This window comes from Schistosoma mansoni, chromosome 1, assembly GCF_000237925.1.
Source record: "Schistosoma mansoni strain Puerto Rico chromosome 1, complete genome".
Taxonomy (NCBI): domain Eukaryota; kingdom Metazoa; phylum Platyhelminthes; class Trematoda; order Strigeidida; family Schistosomatidae; genus Schistosoma; species Schistosoma mansoni.
In genome coordinates this window covers 32,414,050-32,432,403 of record NC_031495.1, presented here as the reverse complement: position 1 = coordinate 32,432,403, position 18,354 = coordinate 32,414,050, and the positions used below count along the sequence as shown (strand labels likewise).

The 18,354-nt window shown below is 37.2% G+C and overlaps 2 protein-coding genes across 2 annotated transcripts; one reads left to right on the top strand and one right to left on the bottom strand.

Annotated features, from left to right (window-relative positions):
• Positions 1–87: 87 nt before the first annotated feature.
• Positions 88–5,460, top strand: Smp_005000 (hypothetical protein). Its single transcript, XM_018794085.1, has 3 exons — positions 88–534; positions 3,257–3,581; positions 4,962–5,460. Exons 1-3 carry the CDS (start codon positions 164–166, stop codon positions 5,025–5,027), a joined length of 762 nt encoding a protein of 253 aa, XP_018648533.1. The 5' UTR covers positions 88–163; the 3' UTR covers positions 5,028–5,460.
• A 1,967-nt stretch (positions 5,461–7,427) lies between these two features.
• On the bottom strand, positions 7,428–18,054 carry Smp_004990 (putative chaperonin containing t-complex protein 1, zeta subunit, tcpz). Its single transcript, XM_018794084.1, has 7 exons — positions 17,876–18,054; positions 17,460–17,841; positions 17,216–17,430; positions 16,833–17,184; positions 16,652–16,799; positions 9,999–10,335; positions 7,428–7,544 (listed from the first exon to the last, which is right to left on the bottom strand). Exons 1-7 carry the CDS (start codon positions 18,010–18,012, stop codon positions 7,472–7,474), a joined length of 1,644 nt encoding a protein of 547 aa, XP_018648532.1. The 5' UTR covers positions 18,013–18,054; the 3' UTR covers positions 7,428–7,471.
• Positions 18,055–18,354: the final 300 nt, after the last annotated feature.

Sequence of the window (18,354 nt, the reverse complement as noted above, 5' to 3'; positions counted from 1 at the left end):
CAAGTAAAATGTCAGTATTTGATTCTTGTTTAAATATCCTTATATTGAAGTCAGGAATTATTATTCCTCCCTCATGTTCATTTTTATGTTTCTTTCTTAGTTTGTGTCACTGAGAAGTAGTTTGTTGACTTATTGTTTACTTTATATCGTTCTGTTGAATGTTATGGATTATGAGAACGTGCTACTCGTGAAAAATGAGGTGTTCGTCTATCAGATTCTTTCAAGACAGTCTAATCGGGGTTACAGGGCTAATAACTGGAACCTAGAAACTCCCATGTGGACTGGAAGACTTCGTGTTATTGCCAAAGGTAAAGATCTCGTAATACGATTGGAAGATAAGAATTCTGGACAGTTATATGCTGAATGCCCAGTAGACTCATTCCCTGGGATATCCGTTGAACCAGTTATTGACTCAAGTCGATTTTTTGTTATTCGATTAATGAATGATAGTGGGGAAACTAAATTTGTAGGGATTGGTTTCGCAGAACGTTCGGATTCGTTTGACCTCAATGTAGCAATTCAAGACCATTTCAAGTGAGTTGATATTTTGGTTACTAGGTTATTATTTTCGTTTGATTTCCTGTTATTCAGAAGGATATTACCTAACGTTAATAGATACTTTCCTAGATCTCATATTGAGCCCCCTAAAACCAGATTTATTGTCGTATACTTATTTTATTGTTTTGCGAACCCTATGTTCTCTACTGAAATTACAGCTGGACAGAGTCATTATTCCATTTTCTGTGATTAATCATATTTTGTATAGTGCCAAAATGCATTTGAAGCATTGTCTCTAAACAAAAGTAATATTTAATGTATTTGCTATGCATTACGCAAAATGTTCTCGCAAAGCTAAAATTAAATTTAGTACTAGATGATGATCTAACTATAAAACGTTTTGCTCGTTTCTGTGTTTAAGTCGTCTGGCTGACTATTCCTTAGAATTCGTAGTTTAGAATTACGATGCGGAATTTAGGATTTACGGGTGCATTTAGGATTACGGTGTAGAATTTAAGGATTGGTACCAAGTTTTACGCTTAGTTGATATTCGTCCTGAATCTCAACCGTAACATTAAATTCTATACTCTGCATCCTAACCCAAAGTCCTAATCTCAAACAATAATACCAAACCTGAATCCTAGCCTTAGCATTATCAATCACCAGTTAGGTGAAAAGGTTAAAGTCATTTAAGTAGTCTTTTAAGCTTACCGTTATATTTAAGCTTTATTTGTCCTTTCATAATAGCTAATATCAGTCGGTGATGAGACTCGAACCCTGGTTCCTAACCTTAATACTCCTAATCCTAGTTCCTAATCTTAACTTCTAAATTTCTCCAACCCTAACCTTTTTTCGTTAATTAATTAATTAAGGTAATCCATCTCTTATTTTTATTACTTTTTATTATAAATCGCCTTAGAACTTAACATTTTTCGATTGCTTGATTGGTTACTCAAGGCTATCTGTACGGTATAATTTTACCCTTCTATTTTCTATAAATTCAGCCTTTACTTACATTCTAAACTTTTAGATTATAGGAATAATATAACAAATTGAAGTTTTATATTAGACTGTTAAGAAAAAGCAAAATATATAGCTCAATGATTTAGTTATATTGATTAGTTTAACCATTTTTAATTTTATAATTTGTATACACACATTAAATTATTAATTAACTGCTAGTTCAATTCATTCAGATTTGTTTATTGACCAGACATTTAAAATGATATGCTTCATTATTATTTTGGATGTCGTTTTAATCAGTGGTTGGTAAACAGGTAAATTCCTATTTAACAGTCTTGCTTCCTTCATCGCATCCAGCCATTTCAATCTTGTTCTGTTGAATAAGTAGTAACAGAAGGAAGTTATTTGACAACCATACATACCACGAGCAGTAATAAGCGATTTTGATGAAATATAATTTAGAAACATATTTCAGAATAGTTATACTGAAAATTTACTTGATTCTATCTTGCAAAACGAAATGTTATTGATGGGTTGATCTCTCTGCTGACTTGTCTGTTAATATTCCATTCAGTTCATAGCAATAAGTTTTGTTAGACCGTAACTAATTTTGACCAAGTCACCTAAGATGATTCAGTTCTATCCTATCTTATTGTTTTAGAATACGAGCTCTTTAAAATCATATACGATATTTACTAGATACACTGCGGATTTAATTCGCTTAATCGTCTTTGTTAAAGAACATAATATAGGTTATATCTTTGGCCTAAAACAACTTTGTAGATTGGTTTGTTATGTACTTTGCTGTAATTGATATTACCTCTTAATGATTAATTAACACTAATGACGATCATCCAGCAATATGCAGTCAGGTGACCGCTTCAGTTGATAATATTACTTCTCTCAAGTTGAATTGCCTTTTTTTGTGTATAAATTTTGTTTTCAGTAACTAGTTGATTCCATATTCATCATTCTTTTTATTGTCAAATATATTGTTAACCAGACTTTTGTAAATTTTTAATTTCTAATATTAATTGACATTCTTTGTCGTATCATTTGTTACAAAGACCCCATCTATATAATGTCTCCTTCTTTATGAAATCTAAACCAAATTAGTTCATTGTTTGCTGAAGTTTTATTAAAAGATTTAGACTTCATGGGCCGGATCAGCGTGAGAGTGGAAACTAATAATGGCCAGTAACTCAAAGTCGAGTTCACTGGTGAAGAAAATAGCTGCGTTCACTACCTTATTACTACAAATCTAACCACTAAATGCCACGTTTGTTGCTTTTTTGTCTCATGTCACTTTGACTTTACCCTGTCATATTAATTGTAGTAACATAAAACGATGTCTTGTTATACCAAACCGTATTTACACTTTTTTCTTTTGACTGACTTATTGATTAGAAACAATTGCTTTCTAGGCTATTACATTTCGGTATGTTTTCTGTAGAGATAATACAATTTGAGTTCAAATGTAGTTGGTTGTATCGATCAATAAATCGTAAAAACAGGTCTAATCAATATTTATGATCAGTGAGAATATGTTTTTTTTATTTTAGTGATTAAAGCATTCAAATTTCAACCAATGGCTTCCAGATTCAAATGCCTTTTCATATTCCTCATGCAAAATACCTGACTCGAAGTTTGCATGTGTTTACTGAATTGCATTTAGTCTTGTTTTAGGATAAATAATATAAAGCTTATCAAATTTCCTACTTATTTGTCTTCAATATGAACTTCATTATGTTAAAGGATTCAACTGTAATTAAACTATGTTCTTCGTTTTGCGTAGATGGTTAAAACAGGAAAAAGAAGCTAAAGAAATTGAAGAAAACGCAGCCAACCAACCAGCTAAATATATGAGTTTCAAAGAAGGGGAAAAAATAAAATTAAATCTGAATACCCGTCGTACAGGGGATGATCCAAATCCCAAATCAAAGGTTACACGCTCCCTTAGTTCTGGATTATCGGGTGGTCTACTGCCCCCTCCTCCGCCACCGGCTGTTTCTCGGTCTCGTGGTAATCGCGTTGTAGGAGATACTACTCCTGTGTCTGGTAACTTATTTAATAGTGACTCATCACAAGCAAACTATACAAATCCTGTGTGCACACCGAATGTAAGTATAACCAAAAGGAATAATTATTAATTCCCTTTTGATTTTCTTTATATAATAATGCTTGTTGCTTATTGTTCTATCTAATATATTCGTAAGAAGTATCGTTGGAGGTCTCCATACAATTTACAGTACATTTCACCCTAAATGAGTTAAGTGACTATCCTACTAACGTATGATTCTTTGACTGTTTTCCAATTTTTCACTTGTTGAGCATAAACTACCCTTCATTTCATCTCAAGATATCCAAATTAATCTTCCTAAAGATAGGACTTTAACACTAGTAATGAGAAAGATGAGTTAGATTTCGACCGTTCGGTGGTATTTTTGGTATGAGTGGTAACTTACCTACTTTAACTTTAAAGGGAGAAGCTTATTTTTCTATGTTTTTACCTAATATAGATACTTGACAAAGTTTTAGAACATACACTTGTGTAGAATGTAGACTTAATGGTAACATGTTATATCTACGGATCATTGATAGTAGTCTTGAGATTTGACCGTTATACGTTTTTTTACAACCACTCCATCCATTTCAACGTCGAAGTGTTATTCCTAACTTAGTCTCTTCTGATTAGATTACATAATCTCGATAAACAAGTTAAACGACGAATGTAACAAAAGACAGCAAAATGATTTGGCCATTTAGTTATTTATCTCGTAGTGCTGAGGATAGTTTCAGTATCTTCTTGTGTCATAATTGTGAACATTGTTTATTAAATTATTTCCATAGATAAATGATCTTATTTTTTTGAAATAGTTTCTAAATCTAAAACAAATTTTCCGCACACTTTGGGAAATTCATGCACTTATATAAATGCGGCATTTTCATGTGATAATTAAGTCCTTTTGGTAAGTCACGACCATATTCATAGTGTTATCAAAAACAACCACTTCTGCCACAGTAGGCGGCATTAAACATCCTTATTTCGGTTCATTAGCTGTCTTAAATTTAGTCCTATGCAAAAATGGATAATCATCCCCTGAGATCCATTGAACCAGATGGGATTTTACAAGTGATAACACCTCGCTAGTCATACTATGCTCGTTCGCTGTTTTAAAGTTTTTGTACAGTAGTCATTCAAATTCCCACTTAAAAAACAGCATCTTAGATTCTTGTTCATTATTCTCCAACTATCTGTTTGTTTATAAGCACATAATATGCCATCTCAACTTATTGAGAATGACTTCATTTACCCATATTTTGTATTTGATTTAAATCTTAGATATTTCACCTGGAATTTTATCTTGTAGAACCATGAATCAGATGTCGTTGTTGTTTAACTCGAACTGTGCAATTATTTAGGGATAATCTGAATTCAATTATTTTCACCATAAACTTATAGAGATGGTAATGACTAATACTGTTTGTAATATTTTCAGGTCCCATCGACTACTTCAAACGTCGATCTTCTAAGTGATTTCCTCGGGAATTCTGGGCAGTTCTGAATACCATTAAAATACGATATGGATTTATTCTATTTCACACTTCTTATTCATTCCTCTTTAGTGCTCGAAATAGGAAGCATCCTAACAATATTTAAGTAAAAGTCTTTCAACTAAAACCTGATTTATTGCTACAATATTAATGTGAGGATCATTATTGCTTGCATTTGTTAAAAACGTGCTCCTGCGACATATATATATATGGTTTCTATCAATATTTTCTCACCTTTCTTCAATTATCCCCTTTGTGAATTTTATTTATGTAGTCGGATTTCGTTACAAATATCACTGTAACGAATCCCGAATAGGATGAACCGCTAGTGGTTCCCCGTACGGGATTCATACAGTCTTTTTTGACAAAACTTACTATTTTCACATTTTATCATATTGATGTCTTTTTCTGACAGAATAAATTGTGTCGACTTCAGTCTATCCCAATAATATTGAGAAAATTTCTCGCCATACTGGTGATAGGTGACATTTCTCAAATGTAGGTTAATAGCTGTGATATAAAGCTTGTCTAAGTTTCGAGTTCAGTCCTGATTGATATAATTATATCAAGATTCCTTATACTGAGTATCAACATAGTTGGATGACCGACTTCAGTACACTCATCCTCACACGTAGTGCATCGCACTAGAACCCCACCCACTGATATATTTATTTTTAAAGACAACCCGACGTGTCTACTTACTTGCTTGATATCCCTGGGTGAATTCGATACTGGATATCACTCAGATAGTAATTTGACTGTAGTTTTCGTAGAATTATAAGATTGGATAGACCCGTGAGTGTCAGTCAGTCACAACGTAGAACGTTTTACGTACGTACATCAGTTCGAGTTGCCATATTACACTAGCACAAAGATGCAGTTTTCGATTAAAATCACAGTGGTAGAAGTAGTAAGAGTATAAGCAGCAATCCGAAAGATTAGGGTTTGAAGATGTTATTCAAGGAGTATAATCCAGTAAAATAAATTTGGAAAGAGAAAACGATAGAGACATGAAGAATTCAGAAGATTAGAAGTTAGCAGAACACAAAGTGGATGCACCTTTGCCATTGCAAACGATTTTGAGCCATGTCATTCAAGGTCGCTAACCATCGATTGCTATCACCTCGCGAATCCCAACCAGGTAGTCTACACCTACCAACGTGACCAAGTCCACTTGTCAGCGACTTCATGGATTTATGCCACGTTTCGGTCTGGCCCTAGCTTCCTTCCAACCTACTCCTACACTATTAAACATTGCACGTCGTGGCGGTCGGTGGTTGGGCATATGTAACACGTGGTTGCTAGACGGATATCGTGTGAACAACCTCATTTTATTGGCAGTTATTATGTATATTCTCACAAGTAACCAAGTATAGGGAATCTGTTATATCAGAGCAAACACATAGGAACGACTAAGTTTCATTCCACTGTACAAAAATGCATGATGACCTTGTAATTAGAACCACAACGCAGCACTGTATCACTAAGCTAATGATCAAGAGTCTGAATTAGATAGTGAAGCATACATCACCTGACTCGCAACGTCTAAAAAACCCGAAGTTGAAAGTATTCAGCTGCGCGGGTTAAAACCTGAAAATGTCATTTATTACAACCCGAATGTACCTCACTCACCTTTTAATATAAGTAGTGATAATACGAAAGACCGACATAATAATGTGGGTCAATAGCCGACTTCTTTCCAAATCGCAACAACTAAGTTATTCCCGAAAAGCTTTGTTTTCTTCAAGATTTGCAGTTGTCCATGGGTCATAATATACTTGAACATGAATACGTTCTAACTACGACGCACTGTGCAAGCTACAAGAAGGAAGTCAACTTAGAACTTTCCATATACAACAGACTTATTAGACTAAGCTCTTATTGTTCACTTATACTGAAGAGTTGCTTGGTTTTCACGAATGACCACAGTTACTTATTACTCTGAGCTGCGTTCCCAATAAAACTCTTACTGTGACCGTGTACTGGCTAATCAGTCTCCTACTACGAAACGCGGAGTTAAGGGTTTTCTTCTCAATGACACTTTAAGCAAACGATATTTCATTGTGCTTGAATTATGAGAACTACGGCAATACCTATAAGTATTTCAACACTCGCGACATGCACGTAGTTCTGTCTGCATGAACAGTATTTTTAGTTGCTGAGCTTCTGACTGCGTACTAAAACAGGCATCTAACAATTGAAGTATGTTTTTAAAATTGCGTGATACGACGTACTGATTGCAGGCATCAGACCATGCCATTGCATGATATTAAGATGAAGGAGTCTAACAACCGCACTCGAGTACAGAATTAGTGTTTTTAAGGCGGATATTGTTAACGAACATGAGCGGTACAGTTTTGCAGAAAGACTTTGATTAAAAATTGATAAATATTTTAAAGACAGAACACAAATAGACACAAACAAATATATTTAATGAATTCACAAAAGCAAGAATTTAACCTTTGAGAGAACTCATTCCGGCTCGCATTATCTCGTCAACAAGCAATATATTGGAGGCAATAACAGAACTGAAAAAAAGATATAAACATTGTACTGTAAGCTAGTGTACCACTTTCCAAGGCATTATAGTAAAAGGTTTCATGTTTTTGTTGCAAAACTTTTTGCCGTTAGTCTAATTTACATGCATAGATTTAAAATAATATTAATAAAACAGGAGTCGGTATACTGCAAGTCTTTTATGGTAGATAGGAATAAACAATTTCAATATTTGTGGATTAGACTATGGAGTAAATACAAAGCTTAAAGGATACTTATCACGGGAAGATACCGTCTAGTTTGTAACCCCACGTCTGCTTGACATTAGGTCGATCGATTCCATAGGTCCATCTGTTTTGATGACTGGTTTAGGTGGATGTGGTAGCTACACATAAATAATTAACAGCTACGAACACTTCATATTTTATGAAGACTCGGTCAGTTATTAGGAACGTGGACATGAATCAACTCAAGTTTCAGCACCATTTCAAAAGAGGGAGGAAATTACCGGAGATGTACAAAGAGTAGTAAAAAGGTAAGGCCTAGAGACGAATAAAGAATGGATTCAAGTAATAAAATTGTTAAGCTCAGGGAAAGTTTTTGATGGGGCTTTGTTCTCTGAGCTGAATGGTTTGGTCAGAGAACAAAACTCCATCAAAATCATTCACCTGAGCTACAAATGTTCTCCACCATCTCAGGAAAAAGTGGATGTATCTGAGACACTACATCTGATTCAGACCATTGTTACTCAACATCGACAACCACTCATTGTGATTTCCAAATGAAATCTATCAACACAGTTCAGTCCAACAGTCAATGATGTCATGGACCAATCCCACGTCTTCGTTTGGCCATCCCTAACTGTCTTTCAAACTACTTCTAAACCATCTAACAAAGTGTGCTGGAGCAGATGACGGTTGTACATATATGATACACATTTTATATGACCTCATTCCATAAAGATTCACTACTTCACCAACCTATTTGCAATCTCCCTCTAGTATTTTAGTAAGAAAATCTCCAAAGAGGAGATCAATCCCTAAGGAGATAAACGAAGATAGTGTCAACAATACTAAACGAATTAGAAACAGCTTAGTTCGAACGCAAAATTACCGTCACAGTACTAACGATATGACATGATAAGTAGGTGAATTATAGTTTCATTTTTATACAAGGTGTTAGTGAGTTAAAATAAACGTAGTACCTGGTACATCAGCTCAAGTTGCCACACACCACTGGTATAAAGAGATGAAATTTTTAAAGAAAATCCCAGAATATTAAAAATATTAAGTTTCAGTGGTATCAGGAAAGAAGACATGATTCAAGAAAATATAAGTCAATGAGATAATAAGTTTATGAGGAATTCAAAATCTCACAATATGAGGGAAGACAAAGAAAAAATGCACTTGCGCCATTAAAACCGGTAACGAGCCATATCATTGGGAGCTTTTAGCCATTGGTTGAGATAACCACGTGAATTACAACCAGGTAGTCTACACCTGATAAGATGGCTCAGTATAAATATCAAATTCATGGATTGGTGTTACGTCTTGGTTTGATCACCCCTATCTTTTCTATACCAGATAACACCGCTAGTTGATCCGTAAACAGAGCCCGTAAGTCTATTAAACATTCCCCAACCACCTGCAGTTAATGAAGACTTACTACTTAATCGACTTGCCATTTTTACCTAGTACCACATCCGTAACAAGGCATTGAATGCTTAGTGGTTCGGAAATAAACGAGTGATGTTTCGAAGACACCTGTGATCGAACATACTCTATTCTTAGTGGTAAGGGAGTTGAAAATCAAAACATCGACGCAATCTACAAACAAATTTAGGAGTAATAGCTGTCAAAGGTATTTTCGGGCGTTTTCAATTAAGAACAAAGAATGTACCATGCAAATATTCTTTGATATCCATCTATAACTGAACTTTGAATTTACTAGCTATCAATGATTAGTTATTTTGCAAAACAAATGAACAACTCAGAATACTATGTAGACTGAGAATATTGTGTGAGGACGGTTCACAGGTGAACTTGAGGAAGCTTTAAGAATCTCAGGAGCCGAACATATTCCATTCAGTCAGCTTTTGGAAGATTATTCCAGAATCACTACGTGTAGTTTCCCTATTGGACAATGCCAATAACCCCTGTGTGCGGGTTGGATAACTATAATGATGATTTCGTTTTTACTAAAAACTATAAATTACTTAGTTTTGTACCATAATTGACACTGTGTTGGGAATAACATTCCTACTTACTAGTCTTCTGTCTTCTCTCTTGCGACTTCGCGGGTTCAATCGTTTAAGTAGTCTAGTAGTACGCGGCATAGCAAGGACCTAAAGCTTTAGATATAACATATTGTTTTAACTAAACCTCACTGAGTACTTAAATAGTTAAAAAATAAAACTACTGATCAGTAGAAAAATAATTAAACAGATGTTTACCCACAAAACATGAAATACAACTCAACAAACTTACCATGAATTAATTATTTGTTTTTTCACAATGAAGTTGTCATAAACTCCAACTTGAGCAGGGATCATTGCTTCCCCCGTAGTGAGATCAATTCCTACGAGCTGTGTGGGGATAATATGGTTGCAACGATTATCCACCTTAGTTGCTTCCTCAAGCAATTTCACCATTGTCTCCTGAGCATCATGACCGGCATTCCTAGCTAAGACTTTTGGAATAACAAGCAACGCATCTGCAAATGCCTGAACACCGAGACGAGCACGACCCTTAACAGACTGTGCAAATTTGCATAGCTCGCGATAAGCAACTAATTCAAAAGCTCCTGCGCCTGGAATGACACACTCTAAAATTTAGAAAGATGCGAATTAATAAAAAATCAAACCCTGAGAATATTTGATTCATGCAAGTCGCCAAGTAATAGCCAACAAAAAGGTTTTTCCTCACATATCTAAAGCGCCGTCAATTATTATCAAAGGCTTATAGTGTGTCTGTTTAGGTTGCTACAATTTATATCAACAGAGTGAGAGGGGAGATTCGTAAGACGAAAAGAAGTGGAATTGATTTCGGCTACAATGAAAATCAAAACAATGGAGCTTCTCGCATTATGCGGAATCGAGTAAAGCAGGTATAGGTAAAGATGAAAAATAGGTGGATGTGATTGGGATGTGCTAAGCATACTCACTCACGGTCTATATCAGTGTGCAATGCTGGCTGGAATAAATATAGATTCCAAGCTAGGAACGGGTTAACTGACGTAATATTAATCAACAAAATCGACTTTATTTTAGGAATGTTGGTAGGTGCACACTGTATTAGGATACTTGGAAGATTGTTTAGAATCAACTGAAGTGTAGATGAATTTATTTTTTTTAAAACTAACATTGAATTGAGTTGCAATGTTAATTCACACTTCTCATTTTGTCAATTTATTTGATCTTTTATAACTACAATCTCTATATATAATGCTTTTTGTATCGCTAACATTACAAAAGCTTTTACTATCTCTGTATTCATTTTGTTGATTTCATCTTGCTATGTTGATATGGTGTGATAAACTGGAATGATGAATATTTGTGCTAAGTCCTGTTTTGCTTACAACTGGTTAATATTTTAAAAGGAGCAAACGAAATCGATTAATTTGAAGTTATGAATAACACAACTCAAGGACTGAAGGATGAATGTCGTATAGTAACCAGGGACGACGTAAATTTCTGCAAGGCTCTACGTTGATTATAACTGCCTGAAACAACCCATTAAAGCAAACAAAATACGTAAGTCGCCACCATTCGCTCACATGTGTCTTTAAAGTTATACTTGGATTTGGAGGTACTATAGTGTGGGCATTGTTCACGCTTAGTTGTTTAACAGAAATATATCAATACAGAGCTGATCGCTGTGAAGCATATAAACCATTTGATTGGTAGACATACCTCGTTTTTGAAACAGACATCTAAAAGCCAAATGAAAGGTAGACTTATGAATCCACACCTTTACATCCGAAACATGTGTGATGTGTCAACATAAGTCTCCCAGGTTCAGAGTTTACGAGCTTCAGCCTAGCATTATATGATTACGGATACGAATATTTTAGACTACATCAGCTAATCACTAAGAAGAATCATATTTGTAAAATCTCAGAGATTGAACTATAAGTAAATCCAACGTTTCGCTCGCCTATCTGGTTCAAGCTCTTTCAAGGAAATATCAGAAATCAAAACTATCGAATATTGATAAGTACATAGTTCTTCGGTTAACTTTATAATAAACAGGTCATTTAATCATGCTAGCAATGGTGAAAGTAAAAATTTGCAGTAGTACATATGAGACACCTGGTATGCTAAGATAGCAGTGGTATGTATGTGTAAGTGGATCAGAGATGAGACAAACAGACCGAGACTGTTGACTTTTGAAATTATAACGTTGATCGAGCCTGTTTTATGCAAAATTTCGGATGAACAGGTAGATGTGGGGATTAAAATCTTAGTTGGACCATTAAATAAAAAACCTAAAGTTTCTAATCTATCTAAAGAGGAAATAAACGTTTAAAATCAGCTGCGTAAAGATATAAAAATTGTTACTACGAGATCACACAAGGGTGACATTACTGTTGTTATGATCTCGGATTATGAAAAATATTTCTTTATACACCAGATGTCTTATATGCACTACGGCAAATTTTCACTTTCAACACTGCTAGCATGATTAAATGACCTGTTTAGTATGAAGTTAACCGAAGAACTATGTACTTATCAATATTCGATAATTTTGATTTCTGATTATATTTCCTTGAAAGAGCTTGAACCAGATAGGCGAGCGAAACGTTGGATTTACTTATAGTTTAATCGCTGAGATTTTCACTAGTACAGTTTTCCTTTTTTAACATCTTACATCAACTATTGTGGAAATATTCTTCCAAATCTAGACGAAAATCTATACATATTGATTGATTTTTTGTAGCTATTACGAAGAGATACCATTTTTTGTGCACTAGCGATATCAGTCTGAATTTGAAAATCTTATGTCTTAATTCCTTCTAATGCTACTGCGGGACTTGCTATGACAATCTTATCACGTTGTGCTAATATGGTGTGGAAACTCGAATGGACGCACATATGAAGAGTCCTAAAATGCATATGACTAACTACCTAGTTTCTTAATCTGACTACTTATATTTATATTTAAACACATAAATATTGGTACAAAGGGGCACCAGATACCTATGCGCCACACAAACCTCATTTGATTTGTGTGAGGGCTGTGATACTACCCAGGTGCCCAGACTGAAGCAGGTGGTTTTCTTAGGGGGCCACACCCCGAGTCTTTGACCGAAATGTCTGATCCACAAGGCAGTGGAGCATCGTGAGGAGACACAGTCCCATGGTAGCCGGTGACCAACGATTGGTTCATACGCCATTTGTTCCATTAGGATACTGGAACCCGTGTGCACCATTGGTTTGGAATCAGGGTTTTCCAACTCCCCTAGGTGGACTTTCCGTGTCCACCAAACCCGGTTAAAGCGCCGGACATTCGCTTTTCGTCCTCTCAATTTTGTAAACAACACCCCCATCACGAGAAGGCAGTGAGTAGGACTTCCCTGGCAGGGGCTATATACGCGTCGCCATGTGAGAGCATTTGGAGAGGGAGAGCGGACTCTCCCCGCTCTCGGCCGTACCAGGGCATTTGGGGGCTCTTAATCTGATTCCTAACACTAAATCGTCTTAGGGATAAACATTAACAAGCAGCTGCTCTTCTCTAGAGGTTAGTTAGTCTTTTTAACTTAGCTGAGTTGGAGACCTGATTGCGGTTTTTAACCTGAGCAGTTGGTAAATGATAGCTGAACTGCTGTTTAACGTGTTCCGTATATAGTTTTGGGTGGGTGGTCTACCAGATAAAAGTTCTATTTTATTCTAAAAATAGTTACGCTCACAAGTGGCACCTCAACTAATTTCGCCAGAATCAACTGTTTTTTTTCTTATTTCAGTATACTGAATACACGGGAGACTATTGAAAAGACAGAGAATAATGACCAAACCTTACACTTGCCGGATAGTCTGGGCACCCAGGCAGTATTATAACCCTCACACCTTTAAAATGAAATGAGAACTTTTTGTGTGGCGCACATATATCTGGTTCTCTCTTGAATCAATATTTGTGTTCAAATAAACTCGACCGTAGCTGCCACCTTGACGTGGTGGTCGGGCTTGCCCAACCGAGCTATATTGGCTAGAACATATGTTTTTGTGGGTTCCACCACACCAGGCAGGTCGATTGGAGAACGGCAAGAATAAAAGTAGCAACTCAAGGTCTGGGGGCGAAGTCTTACTGCTGACTGTGGAGGGGTGTGACAGCAGTAGGGTGTTTCCCTCAGGCAACCAGCATCTGCAGCGATGGTGCCTTCTCACAAGGAAGAAAGGGGTTAGAAGAGGTCGACCCTAAAAATGTCACACTTCCCCTTTCCTCACGGATTCCCGTCTCCGGCAGTAAGGCCTTTTAAAGAACGGAGCTAACACGTCAAAAACCTCCCATAAAAAGGCCGTGCGTGAGCGACCTCAAGCAGTTGTCTCTTGGTCTCTGAGATCACATTCCCAGGTCTTTAAGACCAACACTAATCCAACTTCCTTTTCAGGTTCCTTAAGAAATACTCTTCCACGGTGTGAGCAGCCGGAAAGTGACATCAGCCCTCGTACCCATAACAACACATGAGACCAAGTTGGTCACAATCAAATCCTTCCTGATCCTCATAATGACTATCTTACCGGCACGAATAATCCTTCCCACGTTCCTTTATAACCTCGCACTGCTAGTGCAAACGATTCGATTACGCAAAAGGTTGTTCCCGGTCTCTTGAAATTACGCTCTAAACTACATGTAGGAGCTGTGCCAAATAGGATAACAGGCTTTCCTAGCTAGGACTTTAGAATCACGCACCATCGATGTGTGCCGCGTCTCCGAAACGCGCATACAGGATACGAGTAGCATCATTCATTTGACCTCATCATGTCAAAGTAAAGAACCAACTCGATTCACACTTCATGTATCTGGAAGCCCTGATGCTGCTTTCCGTGGCCTCGCTGGCGTAGATATAGCATTGAGTCCTAGGGCAGACCAGCTCTCTTAGACTGGACCCCAGTAGACAGTCTTCTGTGCGCTGTCCGACTAAACGGAACAGTAAGGACTCGGAAAGATAGGGACACTCGTCGTTGCCTCTTCGTCGTCTCTGCCTACTCTCCCACTGACTGCAGTTCAGATGATATAAAGGATGAGTTTTACAGAAAACTTTCCGACCTTCTCCGAAAAGCTAGGCGTTCTGATGTAGTAATAGTGGCTGGTGACTTTAATGCTCAAGTAGGTAAACTAAGAGAAAGACATCTGGGTGGATCTTATAGTGTCGTGGCTTAAAGAACAGATAATGGCGATCGTTTGTTGCAGCTATGCTCAGATAACCGCCTGTTTCTTGCAAATACTAACTTTAAACACAAGGAAAAACATCTTTTGACATGGTGACCTCTGAATTCGTCCCAACGTTGAACCGAAATAGATCACATCGCCATCAGACATCAATGGAAGGGCTCGATAGAAGACTGTCGCTCATTCTGGAGCACATATTTAGATTCAGATCACGCTCTATTGCGAACGCGTATCTGTCTGCGTCTTACTGGACGTAGGAAAGACGCTGCAATGAAGCCTATTAGGGTTCTACAGTGGTGGGTAGCGAAAGCAAGAAGGATGGAAAAGGCAGCGGAAATAGGTAACGGCAGACAACCGTTTAGACTTGTCAAGGAAACCAGTATTAAGAATTTAACTATTGGCGAAACTATCTCGGAAAAATGATGGACATATTATTCATTCTCAATCCAGGAGATTGGATCGATGGGCAGAACCCTTTAGAGATCAGTTCAACTGACCTACAGCCACACTTCGGTTTCCCACGATCCCCAGTCGACCTGAATGGCAAGTTAATGTAAGTCCCCCAACTCTTCGAAGTTGAAAAAGCTATAGGAAATATGAAGCAAGGGAGAGCAGCAGGCGCTGACAGGTTTAACCCTGAGATTTTTAACGATGGTGGTCCCGTATCAGTTTGACTAATATAGTGTCTAAAATATTAGCTTCGATAATACTTCGACGCCTAACCAAAGCTTGTGAAGAGCAAAATAGAGAAAATGAGGCTGGTTTTCGATCTGGACGTGGTTGTATAGACCAGATATTTACTCTACTTCAGGTCCTAGAACATAGACACACATTCAGACGTCCCACAATCGTAGTATTTCTAAGCATTAAAGTGGCATTTGACTACGTTGATTGTGAGGTTCTGTGGCAGTGATCGTCACTGAAAGGAGTACCAAAGTATATTAACCTCATAAAAGCTCTGTACTCGAACACAACTGGTCAAGTTAGAGCTTATGGCGAACTGTCATCAGAATTGGTAACCTCAAGTGGTGTTCATCAGGGCTGTCCACTCTCTCCATTCTTGTTTAACTTTGTCGTTGACATGCTTTTAGAGATAACACTTTCATCACCTAAGTCTCTAGGAGTTGAACTTTTACCGGGAGGCTCACTTGTTGACTTGGAATACGCCAATGACATAGTTCTATTTGGCGAAGACACTGAAAAAATGCAGTCTTTTGACCACTATAAGGAACAATGCAGGCATGCTCGGGATGCGATTTCCTCCCTCGGAATTCTTTATGTCTCTTTCTTTTTCTCTTTCTAAATTTGTTTCACTGGATTATACTTCTTGAATAATATCTTCAAACCCTAATCTTTCTGATTACTGCTTATACTCTTACTACTACCACTATGGGATTTGAATCGACAACTGCACCTCTGTGCTTATGTGGTATGGCAACTCGAACTGGTGCATGTACGTACGAAGTTCTACGCGACTGACTATTCCAATGAATAATAATAAGCCTTAGTCTACATACATAAATCAGGACAGCCGCATTGGAAATTGAGAGACAGCGCTTTAGAGAATATAAACTAATAAAATAAATATACTGAAATGGAAGCCATGAGTAGAAAGACATATTAGCAAGATTTTGTTTGGCGCTGAGTCGGATTACATGAGGCACGATTTACTAGACGTGGAAATTTGGAAATAATAACGAGTGTTGCATGCTTTTATAAATAGAAGAAAACTAATGCAAACACTTGCTTACCATCTTCTAATGTGTTCTTTATAGCACGCAGTCCGTCATTAACAGCATCTTTGATTTGGTTGAGTGTATGTTTATTAGGCCCACGCATCAACAAAGTTACTGACTGAGGACTTTTGCATTCTTCGATAAATGTATATTTCTCTTCGCCCTAGAAATAACACTAACACTCAAAACAACGTACCAAAACAAATTCATAAACTAGGCCGGCATGTCCAAGACAGTCAGGTGTCATTTCATCGACTGAGTTCAGCGCATATCCACCACATGCAAGAGTCACTCTTTCCATATTGCGTTTCTTAGCACGACGTAGAGCAAGTATTCCTTCTCGAGCGAAGGCATCTAACGAAAATGGGTCAATTCCTTTTTGATTGATTATTACGAATCCAGGTTTGTCACCATCACTAACCTCCCCACATACTTTTTTTTTCAGAGCGATCACTTTCTGAACTCTTGAGTCAATAAACTCCCGTTCAGACTTTACAAGGGCCGCTCTCTCTTCCGCTGTCCTATAAAAGAATCCGGAATTCACCTCACTAATTGTTGATTAATAGAAAAGTGACTTACGTTTTTTCGTATTCAAAGGAAACGTTACAAGTCAAAATAAATGCATTAGTTACACGTTTAGGCATATTTGGGTGTCTGCCACCATGATCTAATACCAGCCCTTTTACAAGTGTTGTATCCATATCAGTTCTATGTTGCATTTGCATCAGTTCAATTCGATGCAAGTCCAAAGGTTCGTTCGGTCGCCGAATTGATAATACTGCATCTACAACATGCTACGGGTGTCAAGCAAACAAAGAATTACCTCAGTCAGGAGGTTAGCCAAATCAGAATGGACCTTTGTATTGAGGGATGTCGCCGAAACGGATATGAGTGTGCTCCTATCTGGCATTTCTGACGGGCAGTCGATCCGACACTTGGATAGTATATCCAAACATTTGTTTGCAGCGATATCAAAGCCTTCTGTAATCAAACGCGGGTGAAGTCCTTCGGAAGTGTGAACATCTGCCTGCTTCAGTAATTCAGCAATCAGAAGGACATTTGAAGTTGTTCCATCACCTGTCATATCATCTTGAGCAGTTGCTACACGCGCGATCAGACTTGCAGTAGGATGTTGTATTTGCATTTCATGAAGCAGAACATTACCGTCTTTGGTAATCTTGATATCGCCTGCACCTGAAACAAGCCTAAAACGACCATAAGACGATATCATTAGCATACATTTTCATGGTCCCCTTTGGGCCAAGATTAGTTTTCAAAACGTCGTAGAGTCCCCTTGCGGCAGCCAAATTGATACTGAATGCATGCTGAGCCTTTGCGAACTCTGCTTTCGGATTCAAAAGAGATATGGATGCCATTGACTACAAACCACGCGATGATTTGAAATCACCACGAACTTGCAACCAAGGTTAGAGAAATCTCTGGAATAATTTAGGTACAATCCTCAATCTTATGGACGACGTAATCATAGTATGGTGAATTTGAAATTGATATCCATTCTGCAACTCATTTTTCATGAGGATATACCTTAGAAGCTAACTAATGTAACTGTTACCAAATAAAGTTTTAGTCTTCCAACTCAGATTGAACCAATTGAAGCAATCTTGGAAACTGTGATTTGTTTATACAGGATTGCTAGTCTTCCAACTCAGGTTGAACCAATTGAAGCAATCTTGGAAACTGTGATTTGTTTATACAGG